General features: G+C 43.5%; 1 protein-coding gene across 1 annotated transcript in view; it reads left to right on the forward strand.

The window, feature by feature from the left end:
- rbfox1 (RNA binding fox-1 homolog 1) overlaps nucleotides 1-23517 on the forward strand; it is a gene marked incomplete at both ends in the record, with an annotated part of 83727 nt that overhangs the window by 46195 nt on the left and 14015 nt on the right. Inside the window, 3 exons of the mRNA XM_083649125.1 lie at nucleotides 1126-1179; nucleotides 16288-16414; nucleotides 22660-22699. Coding sequence (XP_083505251.1) covers nucleotides 1126-1179; nucleotides 16288-16414; nucleotides 22660-22699 — 221 coding nt within the window. The remainder of the gene's footprint in view (nucleotides 1-1125; nucleotides 1180-16287; nucleotides 16415-22659; nucleotides 22700-23517) is intronic.

Below are 23517 nucleotides of genomic sequence, written 5' to 3' on the forward strand. Positions count from 1 at the left end.
CAGGATATTTTGTCACTTTGTTTTCATCAAGTTCTCTGGACTTATATACACAAGCTCACAGCGTCCTAACAGGTTAACGTTATAATCTCAGAAGAGATTGAGTAGGCTAAATAAACCATACACATGAGAATTACGGTTAACGTTACAGCATTTAATAACGTTAATTTTCGTGTAGCCCGTGCCAGCATATTTCGCCACTTTTTCTTCATCAAGGCCTCTGGACTTGCATACACAAGCTTGCAGCGTCCATGTCCTTGTCTTTATCATTCACCCCACCGATCTGCAACGCCTTGATTCCCAGATTAGAAGCCTCGCGTATCTGGTCCTCCATTAGCGCATTTAACGGCGACACAACAATACGTAGCTGTAGCTGTTCATAGCCATAGCTAGTAGCTAGCTCGGGAGCTATGCTTTGGAAAGACCAAAAGCTAATGGCTAGCCGCTGCAGCTGTTATACGTCATTGACAAAGACGCACTCTCTGATTGGCCGATCACGGCAGGACTGATGTTGGCAGTCACGCCGTCACTCATTGGCTGCGGGGTGGCTGCGGGTCTGCGGGAGTCTTTCAACCGCCGCGGAAATCGATTTGAATGGCCCGTTCGCTAGACGATAGTGACTGGGAACTGAGAGAGCAGGTCACGTGGTGGCTGGGTTTACCTAGGCTATCTGTCTGTCTGTCTGTCTGTCTGTCTGTCTGACTCTCTGTCTGACTCTCTGTCTGTCTGTCTGTCTGTCTGTCTGTCTGACTCTCTGTCTGTCTGTCTGTCTGTCTGTCTGTCTGTCTGTCTGACTCTCTGTCTGTCTGTCTGTCTGTCTGTCTGTCTGTCTGACTCTCTGTCTGACTCTCTGTCTGTCTGTCTGTCTGTCTGTCTGTCTGTCTGACTCTCTGTCTGTCTGTCTGTCTGTCTGTCTGACTCTCTGTCTGTCTCTCTGTCTGTCTGTCTGTCTGTCTCTCTGTCTGTCTGACTCTCTGTCTGTCTGTCTGTCTGTCTGTCTGACTCTCTCTCTGTCTGTCTGTCTGTCTGACTCTGTCTGTCTGTCTGTCTGTCTGACTCTGTCTGTCTGTCTGTCTGACTCTCTGTCTGTCTGACTCTCTGTCTGTTTGTCTGTCTCTCTGTCTTCAGGCTGGAAGTTAAATCCAGTGGTTGGTGCCGTCTACAGTCCAGAGTTCTATACAGGTAGGAGGACATGTCCTTTTCCTCACCATCATCATCCTTATCTACCTCTTCCTTATTCTGTTTTTCCCACCTGCTCATTTCTGCTCTTTTTTCACACCCACGTCTTAAAGGGACAAGCCAACATGTTTGGAGATTCTAACCCTATTTGCCATATTACATATTAGGCAGAATGTGGATGCCTTTATTTTCAATGTACGTGGAGTACAAACTGTGCTATACAGCTACTGCTAATTAGGGATGCGCCTAAATTCTAGATCGGGTATCGGTGGCAAATGGCCCGATCCATAGGGGCCATTCTATTCACTCTAATTCTATGTGTGTGCAGCGTGTGACGTCATACGCTAGCAACGTGCTCAGCACGCCTGCCTGGCTGTTTCCAAACAAGCTGATGTAGGCTAGGCAGCAGCAGCTAACAGCATGGAGCAAGCCAAAGGATCACCTATTTGGAGGTATTTCACGCTAGCTACACCAACCAGTTTGACACAGGGCTGCCCTGTTGATAAGGTGACATCACACACGGACCCTCTCTCTCCCTCTCTCATCTCCCTGACGCAGCCCTGCTTGATTAAGAGCAACTCCGACTCCGCAGCTAGTTAAGGGCCCGCTCGTTATTTAGAAAGGGGGTCACTGGAGGGATTTGGTGTGCTCTGAAATAAAAAGCTGTGCCCCTTCCCTGATCAAAATATATTTTTCCTTCACCCTCCCGAAGCGATTTGAAAAATATAATTGACCCTCCCCAAACAATATTGTGGCGAGCTTGCGTGGAAGAATGCAGACTGACACAGATATCTTACTTTTAACCTAACATTTGGAGAAACTCCGGCCAGAGGTGATCAACACACTAACAGTCTCAGTCGTGGTGGCTACATTTATAGTAAAACTAAACATATCCTGGCCACACAAACATTGCCATACCACATAATGCAATCAAAACATGAGCACAACATCACTAAACCACGTTTTTAACTGTACAGTAACAGCTTCCCACAAGAACATGGAACTCCCATAATCCTTTGCGCTGCTTAGAGCAGAACTGTCACCAATCAGAGTGACCGCCTCCTCCGGTCGCTACATAATGCTATTTTCGCTTGTGAAACAATCTTCAGTCTGTGTATATCAATATTTGTGTTTAAATAGCGGTCAATGACTGATGGAAAAAAAGTTCGCCGGTTCTATTATTGTGCGTAAAAACACAACCCTATGTGAAACATATATGTCATCCTGGTGGTTTAAATACCCCTTGTAGACTTAACGTAATTTAGGAGATGAGTGAGCCGTAACTCGGTTCTACTGTGACTTCCTAAGACGACTTATCTGCGCATAGAGCCCATATATATTTTGTGATGCCATGTCTGTTTGTTTGCTCGACTTTGTTCCAGTGGGTTATTGTACTTCCATATTATCACCAGAAAAGCGCCACCGATTCGCCAGATACTGTCTGGATAGGCCAAGCACAAAGATCGACAGATCAGACCGCCAAAGAGAAACAATGCACCGGGACATACCAAACAGTTTGGACAGGAGGGGTGTAAATGAAGCAACTCAGTAGTTGTTGAAGTCCGAAAAGCAAACATTACACACACAAAAAAAGTTTATATATTTTTATCGAATCAACATTGTATACCCCTCCCCTGGACTCAAATTAAAGAGAGTGTACCCTCCCTCAGACTAAATTTAAAACGAAATTACCCTCCCCTATTTTCCTCCAGTGGACCCTTCCCTAAATAACGAACGGTCCCTAACGATCTTTAACGAGCAGCAGCTGTTGCATGCTCGTATGTGGTGAAACGCTGTCCAGAGACAATAATATGGACTGTCTATAACCCTGAAGTTTGCGTGAGGACATAGCCTACATGTAAGCTGTGATATTTCTGTTGTGAATAATTCTACCTCATTCTGTTTGTTTGTTTAGCATAGCCTACTTGCCGACGTCTTGCTCAATTGACTGACGGTTTAAGTACCCTACTTTTCAGATGAAGTTACCTTACGTTATTATCAGTGCTGGTCAGGCTAATGTAGGCTAATGTTGATTATTGTGTGCTAATAATAGTAGCCTAATTCTGTATGGCTTTATTGGTGTATGGACACAGTTGAAATGTTTATTACTCTCCCTTATTAAGACAATCTGTTAATGTGTGCTAAATAAAAGAGGTAAAGTTAGTTACTTATCTCAATACACAGTGTACTTAGCTATTGTATAACAGAAATAACCGTCATATTTGTTATATTTGGATTTAGGCTACATTAAACTCAAGACCATTTATTTGCTTATGTTTATTTCAGACCCTGTAATATATGTATGTTCACTCAGTTCATGGAAATAATCAAACCTCAAACAACAAAGGATTCTCTGACAGGGATCATTTCCATATTGTACCACCAACCCATGCCAGTTGACTAAGTGCATAGTATCTTAATTACTAAAATATAAGGTGACTAAGAATGGCAACCATATTACAGTTTCAGCAACCAAAAGCTGATGCCTAGCGACTGTGGAGTCGCAGGGCTGCATTGGGGAGATCAGAGAGAGAGAGTCTGTGTGTGATGTCATCTTATTAATATCGATCTAGGGTTTTAGGAATATTAGAAACATGTTTATTTTGGGCTGCACATTTTGCTGGTTGCTGTCCCTATTGTTTATATGTTAAAATGTGGTTGCACTGAGGCAACCACAGGCCAATTATTTTTTATGGTTGCCAAGGGCAACTGGACAGCCGTTAATGTCAAGCACTGGTATCGGATCGGTACTTGGTATCGGCCGATACAGGACCCCCACATATCGGAATCGGTATCGGAGGCGAAAAACGCGGATCGGAGCATCCCTACTGCTAATACCTTAGCACTAGCCTAGGTAAACCCAGCCACCACGTGACCTGCTCTCTCAGTTCCCAGTCACTAGCGTCTAGACTCCGGGCCATTCACAACGATTTCTGGGGCGATTGAAAGACCCGCGCAGACCCGCAGCCACCCCGCAGCCAATGAGTGACGGCGTGACTGCCAACATCAGTCCTGCCGTGATCGGCCAATCAGAGAGTGCGTCTTTGTCAATGACGTGTAACAGCTGCAGCGGCTTAGCACTACCTAGCCGTTAGCATTTGGCCTCTCTAAAGCATAGCTCCCGAGCTAGCTACTAGCTGGCTAGCTATATGGCTATGCAACTACGTGAGGAAATTCAAGTGAAAACAGCTGTTGAGGTTGAGGTCTGTTGATCAAAATAACACCTAGCGTTATCGAAATCGGATTTTAGCGGACCATACAAGCCAGGGCTTCAGAGCTGATCACCTGGACACATTTTATGGCGAAATTATCTGATAAACTTGTCTGTGCTGCTCTGTGGTGATCAGCTAATGTCTTCATAGCATTGTGATTATGATTTAATGCATTATGGAAGATAAACGCTGGTTTAACATAATTAAAATAATTCCCTACCAAACATGTAAAGTGACGCTTCTGGGCAGTAGACCATTTGGGCATAACATTATGTAATGTGACATGAGATCACCACATTTCAATAAATATAACGTTTTTGCACATTTGAATGCTGCTGGTCGTTTGTTTAATGCTGTATATATTGGATATTTAAAGCTGATACACAACACAATTGTGTTGAGGTAATTCTGCAAAGCTCAGTTAAAAATATAACATGTAACACTTTACACAATCAAATCTAACTTATTCACAGCAATACACAGTCCAGTAGTACAGTGGGCTAATTGTTTGAATTATATCGAAATATATTTGCATGGTGTAGCATGTAATGCAGATAATGTAGCTAGATACTCTGACACAGAAAGGCAGACAAGCTAGCAGCAGGGATCTTGTCACACTGATTCCAGATAAACTCCTCTGTCTAGCCAGCTATACAATATTGATCAAAATAACACCTATATCGAAATCGGATTTTAGCGGACCATACAAGCCGGGGCTTCAGAGCTGATCACCTGGACACATTTTACGGCGAAATTATCTGATAAACTTGTCTGTGCAGCTCTGTGGTGATCAGCTAATGTCTTCGCATTGTGATTATGATTTAATGCATTATGGAAGATAAACGCTGGAAGGCTGGGTAGCATTAGCTGACGTCATCCAGGCTACAGTAACATTAGGCTATTATAGTTATGAAACGCTGATTCAAACGTTACAATAATAAGACACAATAGGAGCCAGTTACCCTACTGTAGATAGAGAGTAATTTCAGACCACCAGATATCACCATATTTATGTTATTAAATGCTGTAACGTTAACGGTAATTCTCATGTGTATGGTTTATTTATAAGCATTCATTGATTGAAGCAGAGTGCTGGTCGGTTAAGTTTCTCTGTAGTCATGTCCTCTGCTCCAATCTTCGTTCGTAGTTTCTTCTGTCTCTCGTCCAGCAGCTGCAGATGTCATCATTATCCACGTTATTGATTATTATTTATAAAAAAAATCTCGTGTAAATATTTTGTGAACGCACCAATAGTTAGAGAAGGAAACCTCTCTTTGCATTTTATTTTTTAATAAAAGTAGGCTACTTGTGATATCTCACGTGGTCGATCATCATTGCAAATTTATGTGAACAGCTAGGTTTAATGACAAATATGGAATATCACCCAAGGAAATACCACGGTTTAATGCCAACAGATAAACCATACAGATTTGTTGTAATTGTGAACACATAAGGGAGCAAAGACATGGTTTTCAAGTATAACACAATGGACAACTTTTTTTCAAAGACAGGATTGAAAAATATAGGTCACTTGTATTCACTTCAGTAATGTCAGGTCTCAGTCGCATTCACGCTAACCTCTTAACGTCTAGCTATAGCTAGGTTACATCTGGATTATGTATAATATACAGAATTAAAAAACCTTACTTCCAACAATTAACTAGCCTGCACTAACTACTGCACAGTAACGTGTACAAATATTGAACGCAACAGTCTCGTTCTGGAGCGAACCCCTCAGCTGAATTCACGTTGGAATATGATATCAAGGCTTGATACATTTGATTGTAGCTACTCATACAGCCGTGTGGAGCTTATCTAGCTAGGTTGCATCTGGAATATGATATCAAGCCAGTAATGTAGCTAGCTAGCGTTAAATAGGTTTATCTGTAACCACGCTGAAATGTGAGGGCATTAACGTTAATATTTCTAGCTAGGTCAAACACACCTTAACGTTATGAGTGTGGCCGTTTTTGATTAACATTAAGTCCACGATCAAGTCTAGCATTTCGGTATATTCCTACCTCTTAACATCTAGCTAGCTAGGTTGGATCTGGAATATGATATCAAGGCTTGATACATTTGATTGTAGCTACTCATACAGCAGTGTGGCGCTTATCTAGCTAGGTTGCATCTGGAATATGATATCAAGCCAGTAATGTCAGGTCTCAGTCGCATTCACGCTAACCTCTTAACGTCTAGCTATAGCTAGGTTACATCTGGATTATGTATAATATACAGTATAATACTACGCTCACTACGTCATGACATTCACATTAACGCCTCCAAAAATCTACTGTAGCTAGCTAGCGTTAAATAGGTTTATCTGTAACCACGCTGAAATGTGAGGGCATTAACGTTAATATTTCAATTAGGTCAAACACACCTTACCGTTATGACTGCGGCCGTTTTTGATTAACATTAGCGTTAAGTCCATGATCAAATCTAGCATTTCGGTATATTCAGTGTGTGTGTGTGAAAAGGATGTTAGCATGCTAGCATTATTAGCACAGAATGTATACAGTCCATGGTACAACGTTAGGCCTTCAAGTCCTGAGGCGAACAGCACTGGAGGATGAAGTCTGCAGACTGGCATTCAGTGTCCAGCATAACAAGCACGCCTGTTTCCTCATCAGGTTGGCAGCAGCTGTATAGATGATGACTGTTCTTCACAGCCACAAATATCTCTCCAGATCTGCGGCCATCTGCAGCAGGGATCGAGGTTTGGGTCCGTGCAGAGCCGTATAATAGAAGAGTTCCGACATCTCCATTCACTCCAATGGACCAGTTTTTTTCCAGGAAGTAGAAAGTGGAACTCTTGAGTAAAAAAAGCAGCACTGTTGAGTTGCAGCAAAATAGACAGTGTTGTACTTTGAAAGGGTTTTTCATCCCTTGAAATGAATCAAATTGTACATTATCGGCTTTATTTTAGCATGCAAAAGTAGCGCGAGACCCATTCCTGGCTGTTCATTGGCTAATGAGTCTCGCATTTTGGTCCTCCGCTGACGCCACTCTCTTACTAGAGGACACTAGGTCCGTGTAGACAGTTGTCCTGTTCCTCTTTCATTCCCTGACCACCGTCACGCGATGTTCTCTCTTCTTGTAGCTGGTTGTAACCATTTGCGTGCTAGCAGTACTGAAATGAAAAGTGTTAGCTCATGCGCTAACAACAAAGGTCGCAGAGTGATGACGCCATCTGCTGCACTGCGCATGTGCTCTGTGCACTAAACTGGTTGGATGATGGTTGCGTAATGGAGTGGTCTATCGGGGGGGGGCCAACAACCGCAGGAAATCGTTTAACAATGGTGGGAATCCAGACCATAGTGACTGAGAACAGGTCTGAGAGCAGGTCACGTGGGGGATGGGTTTACCCAGGCTACCTTAGCACTACAATGGCCGTCTATGGTATTGCTGCCTATCCCCGTTGAGTCACCCAAAATACACATTCCAACAGCGGCAGAAACACTCACATGTACATGTTGTGACTCGTGTACCTGCTCACCACACCATGAAATAATCATCCAAAGTTACTGGAAACTGTGAGGAGGGAATTCAAAGCGAGAACTAACAAAGAGGGTTCCCTCTGTGACCAAAGTTGCTTCCTTGTTATAAGGCGCATGCGCTGTGTGTGCAGTCATCAGTACAGCGCAAGCTGCACTCCCCCCATGATCACCACCTGTCATTACCCACCACCAAGCTGCACTCCCCTCATGATCAGCACCTGTCATTACCCACCACCAAGCTGCACTCCCCTCATGATCAGCACCTGTCATTACCCACCACCAAGCTGCACTCCCCCCATGATCACCACCTGTCATTACCCACCACCAAGCTGCACTCCCCTCATGATCAGCACCTGTCATTACCCTCCACCAAGCTGCACTCCCCCCATGATCACCACCTGTCATTACCCACCACCAAGCTGCACTCCCCTCATGATCAGCACCTGTCATTACCCTCCACCAAGCTGCACTCCCCCCATGATCACCACCTGTCATTACCCACCACCAAGCTGCACTCCCCTCATGATCAGCACCTGTCATTACCCTCCACCACCAAGCTGCACTCCCCCCATGATCACCACCTGTCATTACCCTCCACCAAGCTGCACTCCCCTCATGATCACCACCTGTCATTACCCTCCACCAAGCTGCACTCCCCTCATGATCACCACCTGTCATTACCCTCCACCACCAAGCTGCACTCCCCTCATGATCACCACCTGTCATTACCCTCCACCAAGCTGCACTCCCCTCATGATCACCACCTGTCATTACCCACCACCACCAAGCTGCACTCCCCTCATGATCACCACCTGTCATTACCCACCACCACCAAGCTGCACTCCCCTCATGATCACCACCTGTCATTACCCACCACTAGGGATGGGCATCGAATTTCGAATTTTCGAATAATCGTTGTTATTATCAAGGTCGACTTTTATTATTGAAATTCGAAATTCGATTTTTTTTTTTTTTTTTTGAGTGAAATGTTGCATTGTCTCCCCTGATTCTAAGTATAGTCAAATCGCTTGGTTTGAGCAAGTAAAACAATTTTTATAAGCATTTTAAGCAAGGTTTATGGAAAAATGAATGGCGGATGAAATCCCATGAAGAGGGAGAGGGGGTGACTTTGGCACCCCTTTGGCACTCAGACCTGAGCCTACTAAATATTTAATGAACCACTCATGATTGTCAAAACTGTTTTTTATTTTCGAAAATGTCAATGTCATGTAACATGTTCTTTACTTCAGTGGTGCAATGCTTGTTTGAGCTAAAAATCCACAGCAGAAGCTTTTTATATTAATTAATAAAGCCGTAGACTTAGAATCAGGGGAGACAATGCAACATTTCACTCACAAAAAAAAAAAAAAAAAAAAAAAAAAAATTACATTTTTAATTTTTTTTACATTTTTATTTTTATTTTCGAATTTCGAATTAAATTCGAATTTGGCCAGCGAATTTCGAATAGTGTTTTTGCTAGAAATGCCCATCCCTACCCACCACCAAGCTGCACTCCCCTCATGATCACCACCTGTCATTACCCACCACCACCAAGCTGCACTCCCCTCATGATCACCACCTGTCATTACCCACCACCACCAAGCTGCACTCCCCTCATGATCAGCACCTGTCATTACCCTCCACCAAGCTGCACTCCCCCCATGATAACCACCTGTCATTACCCTCCACCACCAAGCTGCACTCCCCCCATGATCACCACCTGTCATTACCCTCCACCACCAAGCTGCACTCCCCCCATGATCACCACCTGTCATTACCCTCCACCACCAAGCTGCACTCCCCCCATGATCACCACCTGTCATTACCCTCCACCACCAAGCTGCACTCCCCCCATGATCAGCACCTGTCATTACCCTCCACCAAGCTGCACTCCCCTCATGATCACCACCTGTCATTACCCTCCACCACCAAGCTGCACTCCCCTCATGATCACCACCTGTCATTACCCTCCACCAAGCTGCACTCCCCCCATGATCACCACCTGTCATTACCCACCACCAAGCTGCACTCCCCTCATGATCACCACCTGTCATTACCCTCCACCAAGCTGCACTCCCCTCATGATCACCACCTGTCATTACCCTCCACCAAGCTGCACTCCCCTCATGATCACCACCTGTCATTACCCACCACCAAGCTGCACTCCCCTCATGATCACCACCTGTCATTACCCTCCACCAAGCTGCACTCCCCTCATGATCACCACCTGTCATTACCCTCCACCAAGCTGCACTCCCCCCATGATCACCACCTGTCATTACCCACCACCAAGCTGCACTCCCCTCATGATCACCACCTGTCATTACCCTCCACCAAGCTGCACTCCCCTCATGATCAGCACCTGTCATTACCCACCACCAAGCTGCACTCCCCTCATGATCAGCACCTGTCATTACCCTCCACCAAGCTGCACTCCCCTCATGATCACCACCTGTCATTACCCACCACCACCAAGCTGCACTCCCTCCATGATCACCACCTGTCATTACCCTCCACCAAGCTGCACTCCCCTCATGATCACCACCTGTCATTACCCTCCACCAAGCTGCACTCCCCTCATGATCACCACCTGTCATTACCCTCCACCAAGCTGCACTCCCCTCATGATCACCACCTGTCATTACCCACCACCAAGCTGCACTCCCCTCATGATCACCACCTGTCATTACCCACCACCAAGCTGCACTCCCCTCATGATCACCACCTGTCATTACCCACTAGCATTACCCCCTTTTTATGATAATGAGAACAGGGAAGGATAAAAAAGGGGGGGGGGGCAGAGGCAGAGGAGAAAAAGAGCAAAGACAAAGAGAGCGAGATAAACCTAATTGTCTCTGCAAGGGCATTAAAAGGGATGAAATATATTTTTCTAAATTAAAATCGATATTTTCAATTTGTCCGGACAGTCGTTTGCCTAATTTACCCTCACATTCCTTTAATTTAAAAATGGCTCCCTATTGATTTGCTTTTGTCTCACCGTTCAAGCACCGAAAATACCATGTATATGTGTGTGTGTGTGTGTGTGTGTGTGTGTGTGTGTGTGTGTGTAGTGGTCCCTGGAGAAGTGGTAGACTGTAATATACACCCCAACCCCCCCCCCCCCCAGCCACTTTCTTTTGTGAAAGAAAGTATATATATGTATATATATATATACTTTCTTTTGTGAAAGAAAGTATATATATGTATATATATATATATATATATACCGTATATTAGGGCTGTCCCAAACTATTATTTTCTTATCGATTAATCTAACGATTATTTTTTCGATTAGTCGATTAATCTAACGATTATTTTTTATTAAAAATGTTTATTATATAACAATAAATTTACCCAAAACAAATAAATAACCAAAAACTTCTCAATTTCAGTATTTTATTTAACCATCTCATTCTCTTTAACAGTCCAACATAAAATCTAAATACAATTAAAGCAAGAGCTTGTCCTCAAATAAAATGAATATAGTGCAATTCAAAAATAAAATAGTAGAATAAATGAAATGCAAGTCACTTTCAGGAGGAATACCAAAAACCTTGTGCAATGTCAACTGAGTTTAGCAGCAGTCCAACATAAAATCACCATCTTACAGTACAATGGTGTGCAAAATTGATCATCATCATGATTCATCACTGTATGTATGAACCCTTTCCCTAAACTGAGGAGGATCAGTATTTTTACAGGACATGGATTTATTTAATCACTGGAGTAATGTGCATTGTGCAGCTAACTCAGCCAAATGTATGTTTGCATCAGTGTGGGGGTAAGGAAATAAATAATACAAACGATTTACAGACTAACAGTCACAGACTGTAACAATGGTCTGTAACGTTAGTTTTGATCTCATCTTACATGGCCGTGAACGCAAACAGAAGAATGTACCGTAAACAGACGAATAGCACTGTTAAATGATGCACGCAGTAAATTAACGTGAGCAGCAACAGACTAACAATGGTCTGTAGGCTACTCTGTAACGTTAGTTTAATCAATTGTCTACATGTTAGCCGTGAAAGCAAACGGAAATATGTACGTTAACGTTAAACGGCCGAATAACACCGTTAAATGGTGTATGTTATGTTCACTGCGGTGCAGAAATTACTTTCAACATGACGGTGATAGGCTGTATTCAGCCCTCAATTATAAACCGCAAACCAGAGTACGTTATGTAAGGGATAATGTATTGTGAGCCGGTGATTACTGGCGAAATAATGACCAACAGGTGAATGATTGAGCCCGACGCGCAGCAGAGGGCTTAATCATTCACCTGAAGGTCATTATTTCCAGTAATCACCGGCTCACTATACATTATCCCGCTTAGAACATGGCCTACAACTAAATTATTTCAGTAATCTGACAAAAATAATTATTCAAATAGATTTTTTAATAGCGTTTTCAACGACAAAGCGGTTTCATTCGTAATTGGCACACAAGACACCACAGCTGCAACTGGTTGGCCTAATTAGTAGTGTCTGCAGACAAAATGCTCTTATCAACTGATTAATCCAGGTGTGGCAGAGCAGCGGTCGGTTGTCGAGAAATAATGACCGGTGAATCTTGTTGATTGACCAATCAGAATTGAGTATTCAAGAGAGCCGTGTTCTAAAACGTTATAAATATAGTCACGACATTAACAACTAACCATTGCTGGGGGTCCGTATGGAAAGTGGAAATCGAAATGGTTAAAAGTTAAATCAATTTGGTCATTCAGTGGCATTTTACTGCCATGTAAAGTAACGACAAGTAACAGTTAGCCGCTAACATTAGCCACACTATTTTTCTTTTGTGACGATTTTGACGCGTCGAGGCACGTAGCGTGCGTCGACGTAATTACGTATATATACGTATATATATATATATATATAGTTCAGGGGTTCATGGATTTACTAAACTACTTACTACTTTAAACTACTTTTGCTGGCCAGTCATTATTGGTGTCTACAAAAACGACATGAGTGATTAAATTATAGACTACAACAACAATTAGGCTACCATAACCTGAAGATTACTGAATTTAGTTCATTGATACAAACAATTCAAACAAACCCATTTGAACCCAAGTAGCTGGCAAAATAATGGAAGCATTCCACAAGTAATTGATGGATGCATGCAAACAGGTTTTATTTTGAAAATCGACAGGATGTTTTATTTTATTATTCTTGTGAATTCCTGCCCAGCTCGATCTGCTCTGTGCTGCTTCTGCTTGACGCAATTCAAAGAGGGAAGCGGAAATACACAGTTGTATATGTTTGGTGGGGCAGAGCGGAGAGCCACTTCAGGGACGCGTCAGGTGGACACAGGTGTTCACTAGACAGGCTTCGACCAGCTCCGGCGGCCGTAACGCAACGCTTCCTGGTGGAATCTCCTGCTAGAAGTGGGTAGACGCAAATCCGTCTGAAAAATAAGTGGGTAGACTCTGTCTACCCGCGTCTACCCTCCACTATACCACTGTGTGTGTGTGTGTGTGTGTGTGTGTGTGTGTGTGTGTGCAGCAGAGACATTCTGAAACTAACTTTTACACATCTTTGTCTTTGAGACGTCAAGGACAGCCGTTCATTTCACACTTGAAACAATTGAATAGAACGTATTAGTTGTATTGTAATACATCCTGAACAATCTGTAGTTACAACAGTTTATATGCTAATGTATGCATATATTTAATGATATATTGCCTAAATTGCATATTATTATTATTTTTTAAGAAAAACTGTAATACAAAAAATACTTATTTTAATGTGAAGATTAAACTGGTAGAAAATCACAAGGATATTATTTGAAGGAAAAAAATCTTATTCACTTAAAAATACCTGCCATTTTGTAATTTTTGTTTTTTTTCCGTCCCGGATAGAGATTTTGGCACACATCCCAAGTTGTATCATATTAGTCTATAACAGTTGGGTTATTCTCTCCTAAATGAAGAAATGAAGTGCATATCTGAGCCAGGTCCTAGGGGTTCAAGCCCCTATCATTGTTCTTTTTCTGCCGCAACGCAAATTCCCGTGAGTTGGACCTGAAATTTGGCCCAATGACTGCTCAAGAAATATTTTTCGAATTGGCCTGAAGGTGGCACTATAATTATAAACATTTTACGTTAAAGGCCATAACTTCCATGCCATTACTTATGGATGGAATTATATTGAAAATAGATGATCCCCCTTTTTGTGGGGGAGCCCCACCTCAAGGACCCCTGCGGGTCCCCAGACTCCACTTTGAGAACCACTGTAGTTTGTGTATGGAAAACCAAACGGAGTGGTGTTGCGAATGATTGGTCTTTTCTCACCTCCCCTCTCTCCCCCTCCTCCCATTTTCACCCTCCCCTCCCCTCTCTCCCCCTCCTCCCATTTTCACCCTCCCCTCCCCTCTCTCCCCCTCCTCCTCTCCCCTCCCCTCTCTCCCCCTCCTCCCATTTTCACCCTCCCCTCCCCCTCTCCCCTCACCTCTCTCCCCCTCCTCCTTTCACCTCTCTCCTCCCCTCCCCTCTCTCCCCCTCTCCTCCTCTCTCATCTCCATTCTCTCACCCTCTCCTCCCCTCCCCCCTCTCCTCCCATCTCTCCCCCCGATTCTCTGAGAAAATCTTATCATTGAGCTCAAACCGTAGCTCATTTCTCATCAGGTCACTAAATGATTCACACTTTCTATTAGCATTTTATTAGACCTCGTTTTTGAAGAGATGTAATTAGGCCTCAATCTCTCTCTCAACCTTCGCTCACCCCTAGCCTAGTCATTTTCACCACACACACATGCACGCACGCGCACACACGCGCACGCACACACACACACACACACACACACACACCTTCCCATTAAGATTAATGATAAGTTCATAATAATGCCACGGTATACTGTAGCTCTACTCTTCTATCATTCTCTCCCTTTGCTTTGCGCAAGCGGGGCGAAGCGTCTGGAAGCGAGATGAAGCTTCTGGAAGCTAGACGAAGCTTCTGGAAGTGAGGCGAAGCTTCTGGAAGCTAGGCGAAGCTTCTGGAAGTGAGGCGAAGCTTCTGGAAGCTAGACGAAGCTTCTGGAAGTGAGGCGAAGCTTCTGGAAGCAAGGCGAAGCTTCTGGAAGCAAGATGAAGCTTCTGGAAACTAGGCGAAGCTTCTGGAAGCAAGGCGAAGCTTCTGGAAATGAGGCGAAGTGTCTGGAAGCAAGGCGAAGCTTCTGGAAGCGAGATGAAGCTTCTGGAAACTAGGCGAAGCTTCTGGAAGCGAGATGAAGCTTCTGGAAGCTAGGCGAAGCGTCTGGAGGCGAAGCGTCTGGAAGCGAGGCGAAGCATCTGGAAGCGAGGCGAAGCTTCTGGAAGCAAGGCGAAGCTTCTGGAAGCAAAGGCGAAGCTTCTGGAAGCTAGGCGAAGCTTCTGGAAGCAAAGGTGAAGCTTCTGGAAGCTAGGCGAAGCTTCTGGAAGCGAGACAGAGCGTCTGGAAGCGAGGTGAAGCTTCTGGAAGCTAGGCGAAGCTTCTGGAAGCAAAGGCGAAGCTTCTGGAAGCTAGGCGAAGCTTCTGGAAGCAAAGGTGAAGCTTCTGGAAGCGAGGCGAAGCTTCTGGAAGCGAGGCGAAGCTTCTGGCAGCAAAGGCGAAGCTTCTGGAAGCAAGGCGAAGCTTCTGGAAGCGAGATGAAGCTTCTGGAAGCGAGGCGAAGCTTCTGGAAGCTAGGTGAAGCTTCTGGAAGCGAGATGAAGCTTCTGGAAGCGAGGCGAAGCTTCAGGAAGCGAGACGAAGCTTCTGGAAGCGAGGTGAAGCTTCTGGAAGCTAGGCGAAGCTTCTGGAAGCAAAGGCGAAGCTTCTGGAAGTGAGGCGAAGCTTCTGGAAGCAAAGGTGAAGCTTCTGGAAGCGAGGCGAAGCTTCTGGAAGCGAGGCGAAGCTTCTGGAAGCGAGGCGAAGCTTCTGGAAAGTGAGGCGAAGCTTCTGGAAGCAAAGGCGAAGCTTCTGGAAGCGAGGCGAAGCTTCTGGAAGCGAGACGAAGCTTCTGGAAGCGAGACGAAGCTTCTGGAAGCGAGGCGAAGCTTCAGGAAGCGAGACGAAGCTTCAGGAAGCGAGACGAAGCTTCTGGAAGCGAGGCGAAGCTTCTGGAAGCGAGGCGAAGCTTCTGGAAGCGAGACAAAGCTTCTGGAAGCGAGACGAAGCTTCTGGACATGTTTTAAAGTGTGCTTCTCTAACATGTTTATACTTTTCATGTTTTAAAATGTGCTTCTCTAACATGTTTATACTTTACACATGTGGTGAAGAAGTGTAGCTATGTCTCAGGTGACAGCACAGCCTTTGCTCTCTCTGTATAGAGAGTGAGGTTTTCCTGTGTCACCCTTTTTCAATAGCAAGGCTGTGCTCACTCAGTCTGTACTGTATCCCTCTCTCTCTCTCTGTCTGTCTCTGTCTCTCTCTCTCCAGGTTTTGCCTACCCAGCAGCCAGTGCAGCAGCAGCAGCGTACAGAGGAGCCCTACGAGGTCGAGGACGGACCATCTACAACACCTTCAGAGCGGCCGCTCCGCCACCACACATCCCGGCTTATGGAGGGTGAGCGAGGACTGTCTCCTACTCTCTCTCTCTCTCTGTCTATCTCTGTGTCTCTCTCTATATGTTCTCTCTGTTTGTCTCCCTCTCTCTGTGTGTCTGTCTCTCTATAGCAGGGGTCCCCAATAACTTTTCACCAAGGGCCACATTTTGCTGAGGGCAGAGGGCTGGGGGATGAGTGGTGCAACAATTGGGGCATTTGGGGCCAGATTTAGAGGAATAACTCATTTTAAATAACCAGTTCTGATGTCATTCAGTCTTAACCACCAATTTGATCCTTTTCTCACTCGCTCCTATGTCACCACCTGGAGGGCTTGAAATTAACTTTTCTGACCACCTGCCAATATGGCTGCTAGAAGTTACCAGCCAATTAGAATTTCCACTAGCCAAAACATTTTTCTTGAAATGAACCAGAATATGAGTGAGTTAATTTAAGCATCAGTACTGTAAGTGGCCCGGGATTCTCAAAGACTGTGTTGAGGGTCACACAAGAACTAAAATGCACTCTTGAAGCTACATAAATCCAAAATCAACCAGTTAATTATTTAAATTTTTACTTTAAACTTCCTCAATGTAGAACAGTCATTTCTTACACATGATACTACTTTTAGCCCTTTAGTCATCAAGATTATTGAGAAATATTCCATATTCCAAACTGAAATGTTAACAGAAGTGGAGTATTGGCCAGAATGACATGAACATCTGGACACTTATTCAGTGTTGAACAGTAATTTCTTACATTACATTTAGCCTGATTTAATCAAGATGATTGAAAAATATTCCAGAATCCAGACTGAAATGTTACAACCGAAGTTGACTATTAGAATGACTTGGACATGAACAATTGGACACTTCCTCAGTGTTGAACGGTAATTTATACACATGAGATTACTTTTAGCCAGATCTTGCATGTTGCGTCCAGGTACACTGTATTTTATTTTTATTTTTTGCAATTCCAGCACGGGCCACAATGCCAATGTTTTTGCGTGTGGCCGCTATTTGGGGAACCCTGCTCTATAGCCTCTCCTTGTCTTCTTTACTAAATAATGGTGTGCAGAGTCAGTGGAGCGGTGCATGCCAGCCTTGCCTCACAATAATAACACACCCATCCACAGCATGCAGAATCAAACAAACGGGCATGCGGCAGGACATCTGCCTTTGCACGGACTCATTGGAAATGACCCGGCACCGTGGCACCGTGGCACCGTGGCACCGTGGCACCGTGGGATTGAACCAGGGTGCTTGGCTGGTGTGGAATGGGAATGGAATGGGTCCTCCGCTTTGTGGCCACTTTTGGATTAGAGCTGTATCAAATATTGTTTTTTCACATTCAAATATCTATTGAGTTTTTTTTCCACAGATATTTGAATGTCTGCCGTGACATCATCGTGACACCCCCCCACAATTTTTGGGGGAATAAAGTGATTCATCAGAATAAATTAGTCTTTTTGTTAAATGACCTTTCTTTAATGACTATAACAGTGAAATGCAGTGAAAATTGCACAGACAGTACAGTACAGATCTTGGACTAATTGTACAGACTTAAAGCCCCGCCTCCAGACACTTTTTTCTATCTGTTTCACCGTTGATGTTCGATGGAAACGTACATGTGCACGCGCTGTAACAATGCGCTTTGGCACCATTTGTGCCAAAGAGCCTAATAGTTTGTTCCACTGCAAAATAATTACTGCATTTTTAAAAGAAGCAGAACAGCGTCTCATCCTGTCTTCAGTATACTCTTTGTCTGCGATAAAATTTAATGTAGCGGCCATAGTGTTTCCGGGCATATCTCAGTGAAAAACCTAATATTGCTTATTGTCAACAAACCGGCCAACAGATATCAAAGCTGATGTATTTTATGGAAAGCTTAACTCGAACTGGTGAATATCGCAGCATTTTGAACCTGGTGAACGGTCGTAGCAGCTAACGGCTAACAGCTAGCTAACGGCAGAGGGTATTTACTGTAAATGTTCTATTTGTCTGATACGTCACTCGTCAGACCATTAAAATGTTTGACGTCATCATCCGTTTTTACCAAGAGCTTATTTTTAGAAATATGAGCCCAAAATAAAGTTATTTGTCAATGAAATACACTGGTGAAAACTGTGGCTAATCAGCAGAAGCAAGACAGGAAATATCTTAAAAATCACAAAACACACACACACACACACACACACACACACACACACACACACACAATAGGCACAAACCAATACAACTGCGTCTTTTGGGATGGGATGAGTGGAGGGGTGTTCCACGGGAGAGATGCAAAAGTAAGATCATGTTCTGTTCGTCTATCTTCTAACACCCAGCTCAGAAGACCTACCCAACTCTTGTATCATCTTGAATTGGAGTGATGAACATGCTGTTGTTCATCGGCCTGGAGTTTGTTGCAGTTTGTTTGGTTTGACTCCATGGTCACGGAATCATCATAGATGACCCAACGAACGCTGATTGCTACTAATACAGCTCACCTGTGTGTGCTCAACTAATACAGCTCACCTGTGTGTGCTCAACTAATACAGCTCACCTGTGTGTGCTCAACTAATACAGCTCACCTGTGTGTGCTCAACTAATACAGCTCACCTGTGTGTGCTCAACTAATACAGCTCACCTGTGTGTGCTCAACTAATACAGCTCACCTGTGTGTGCTCAACAGAGAGACAGCTCACCTGTGTGTGTTCAAGAGAGAGATTCATTCAGAGACAATCAGACCACTGAGCAAGCTGAACATTGTTGTGCCACAATTGACCAACTCCCTTTTCCACTTCTTTAGAGTTGTACATTTTTGTAAAAGCATTATTTTAACTGCAAGACCAGGTCCGACTCCTGTTTAATCATACCACAAGGTGAAAATAGATTTGGAGATATTATGCTTCTAGAGCTACTGTAGTTTCATAACATATACAACCAATAACACTTCCCAGCAAATGTTTTCACGTATAACGACCGTCTTCTGCACGTCAAACCATTACGTCTAGTCAGGGTCTAATTATATACCCGGAATGGATTTTTTTTAGATTTCTATTGAAGACTTAAGTTTCAACGTGAAGGTTCCTACTGGAACTTGCATTGCAGAGCCTGCCTCGCTAATACAGTTTCATGATTCCAACCAGCGATCAGACGGGTATATATTTTAGATCATGTACAATAATGTAACAGACTATTATTTTGACTGTGCATGCGTCTACTCTATACGATTTCATTTACCGTCCATCTCGTGTGTACTTTGTGCTTCGGGAGATCAAGGAAGTGTTATATCCTGAGGTCTTTTAACCTCAGCTGTAGGCTATTCACCTTATGTTCAGACGCGGGGGTGGGCAAAATTCTTCCGGGTCGTCTTAACACTTCCGCCGGTCACGGCGTGAAATATGAAAGAACGTCATGACAGCGGAGAGCGCAGGGGGTAAAATAAAGAACGTAGCCTCCTACTTTGAGCTCGGTACACAGCAAGCAAGCGAGTATCCACTGTTAGCCAGGTCAGATAACGTTATCATCGACAATGATGAGCACTTTCTTGTAAAACATACCTGGACTCCAACAAAGAAAGCTTCAGATGGTTTTCTCTCCTCCGAGCGCTCGAGCCACTTACGTCTATAAGACCCGCACACGTTAACGTAATTCCCTGGAATGCGAGAATTAACGAGCCAGTTACATGGCTGTCACAACACCATTCTGCTGCTCCCACCTGAACCTACAAACCTGCTTCTCATCACCAATCAGCACTCCTGCCAGCAATCAGCACTCATCTCACCCACTATAAGAACCATCCTCAGTCATCAGTCTTCGCTGGAACATTGCCATTTCACGGATCATCAACCTGCGGACTTGCCACCCAGAGCTCAACCTGAACATTTCAAAAATAAATACTTTGTAATTTTTTCCTCACCTGGTTGTCCGTCTGCTTTTGGGTTCGACCCTAACTCATGACAATGGCATTGCATTCTTAGACATTGCCGTTTGCTTTTATTTGGTATGTTACATACAATTGGCTAAATTATTAGTTAATTCAGAGTTAGATTATATTGGAGCAGCGCAGCCATTTTCTTTTTCTTTTTTTGCCGGAAGTCGTCACAAGACCACACAACCGGGTCAAATGGGCGTGGCTACATAAGGTGAATAACTTATAATGTTACTCGAACACCAATGAGTTGACCATTTATTTTGAGCCGACCGACAGCAAAACATCCAGATTACCCAGAACAGTGTTCTTACAGCAAGAGTAATGGGACAATACACCACAGGAAACTTGGGTTAAATATGATAAAGAGGCACTTACACACACTACAGGTTAAAACTATACTATACTATATAACAAATGTGTTTTCATATTATTATTTTTTTAATAGTAGTCATTGTACATGGAGTGCATGTCACACTGTGACTATATGATCACACAAACAAATACATTGTCAATCAAATGTCGTTTTATTCATCAAAAACACAAAAGACACCGAGATGTGGTGTATTCTGAGCAATAACCAATATCTCTTGTTTTGTAAGAGACAGTCTAGATATCATCGATATCTCTTGTTTGTAAGAGACAGTCTAGACTGTTACTTTGGGGGAACGTGGAGACGACGTCACCTTGTGGCCAGCGGCAGCATTAGTTTAGTAGATGACGGACAGAAATGAGCTTGTCTGGTGACGTCGCCGTCTAGACAATGTTTGCTGGCTGGGTTGAAATGGTTAACAGCTAATGGGGGCTAAAAATAGGATAAAAAAATCTGGAAAAAAATATTTAAAAAAATAAAGAAAAGAAATGGTTAACAGCTAAACTTTTGGTCACTCAGTGGTGTGTTGAGGCCGGTGAAGTGGTTACAGCAGCAGGAAGCTGGCTTAGCTAACATAGCTAACAGCTAGCTACTGTAGCCAACATGCCAGCTCATCCTCAGTCATGACATGACATATGACTATTATTATTATTATTATATAGTGTTCCATTGAGTCATACGTCATGATTCCATTGTAGCAACAGCTTTTTTTTATTTTTTACTTGAGCACAAAGTGAGCTTATTTCTCAAACAATACAGTGGCTAATCAACATGGCCAGGTCATGACTCAGCAACACATGAAATATCTTCAAAATGACAAAATATACTGGAGGGGGGCTTTAAGTTATCATGCTACTGCATGCACTGAACGCTGCATGCTTAGAAGTAGTTTAGATTTTAAAAAGTTTTTGTTTTGTTTTAGTCAAACTCTAATTTTGGAAATTTGACTCATAGGTAAAGAATTCCTCCTAACCCTAGCCTAGTGAGAGAGCCTTTTGGACCTCCCCAGCCTCCTTACCCAGGCAGCTCATAGAGACACTGCGGAGTGCGTCACAGTTCGAAAGCCACGCCCACTTTGGGGAAACTTGGATCGCTAGTTCAAAGGCAAAAGCGGCCGTCGGGAGGAAATCTGAAGGTTTTTCCTGTTTTCAAGTAGACAAATCTGTCAAAGAATTATTATTATTAATGTTACTCCAATAAAGCTGGATAAATGATCCCACACAGTTACCTGATGTGAAATACATCAACGTTTTCCAGTAAAAGATAATATATTGATTATGGATTTCACTTTAGATTTAAAAATGCTTTAAAAATATGCTTTTCAGTCTAGTTTGAGTGACTGACGTGACATTGCTGTTAAAGTGGATTGATGCTAAGTCTATCATATAACAAATCAGTGAGATTTTGCATTACTTTTGCACCCTGCTACTGGCACCCTACTGGCAGTCAACAGAGCAAAATATCCTGAGACTCATCACACATGAACGCAACTCATCTGTTTTACAGAGAGGAACTAGCTCAGTCCTCTCTTTGCAGCCTAGATGCACATTTTTCTTCTCAACGGCTTCCTTGTTTTGCTCGGGAGTACAACAAACTTTAATTGGTGATTTTCTTTTTACATTTTTACATTTGTTGTCTGCGCAGCCCACCACACAACAGCTTTTAGCTATGTTTAATTCAAGGAAAATGATGCTGGTGTATGGAGGTGAATGGAGAGCTTTCTCCAATGATGGGCATGGCCTATTTCATGCAGCGTCTCTATAGAGAGCGGAGAAGGCGGGTGTTTGCAGTACTTCCCCCTTTTGCTCTGCCTGCCTGTGTCTGTTTTTTTTTTGTTTTTTTTACACTGAATGAACCTCTCTCTCTGGAGACAGGGCCCAGTGCCTGCATGTCAACATGCACTAATATGGATGTATTTGTTTTATTGTGTGTGTGTGTTTGTTTGTTTGTTGTTTGTGTTTGCATCCTCTGCAGTGTTGTTTACCAGGATGGATTTTATGGTGCAGATATTTATGTAAGTATTAATTACTGGTATGACATTGCATGCTGCGTCGCCAACACTGTGGTCTGTACCTTGTGGCTACATGCAACCCACAGCCTTCATATTCACATATGGTCTCAGCTTCAGGTGGGGAGGGGCGCATCACAACTTAGTAGGGGTGGGGGGATGAATTGATACAGCATTAGCATTAGCATTAGCATCAGTTTCACAGTATTTTATGTGGCAATATATCATATATCTGGCCTGGGAACGCCTCGGGATCGCCCAGTCAGAGCTGGCTAATGTGGCCGGTCCCCTACTGGAACTGCTCCCTCCACGACCCAATCCCAGAAAAGCCATTGAAGATGGATGGATGGAATATATCGTATCGCACAAATGTCAATTATCACGATACTTTATTAAATAAATGCATGCAACATTTTTACGACAGTGTTGGTCAGTCCGTCTGCTTGAGAATTTTGCTGCAATAAAAATGATTGACTAGACAATGTGGGTTTTCTGTTAGCCTCCTTGCGTGCTCATTTCCAGCATGCCTCGTGCTGCTATGGGTCAAAAGTCATAAAAGTGGTCCTCATTGGTGAAGATGATCTTGCTCTATGTCTTGAAGAGAAAGTTCACTGTTTCATAAACCTTTGTTAACAACAGACCTTATTTCTTTCCAAATCCCAAACAAAAATCCCATTGACTTTGAAATGAGGGAAGTGGAAGTTCTAACATCCAGGTCTTCTGGACTCATTCCTGTGGTACTCTATAGACTAATGTTTTGGTTTGGTATGAGGACAAGCTGAATCCTTGTGTTCCAGCCTCTTACAAATATCAGGATCAAAATG

This window comes from Poromitra crassiceps, assembly GCF_964638095.1.
Source record: "Poromitra crassiceps genome assembly, chromosome: 13".
Lineage (NCBI taxonomy): Eukaryota > Metazoa > Chordata > Actinopteri > Beryciformes > Melamphaidae > Poromitra > Poromitra crassiceps.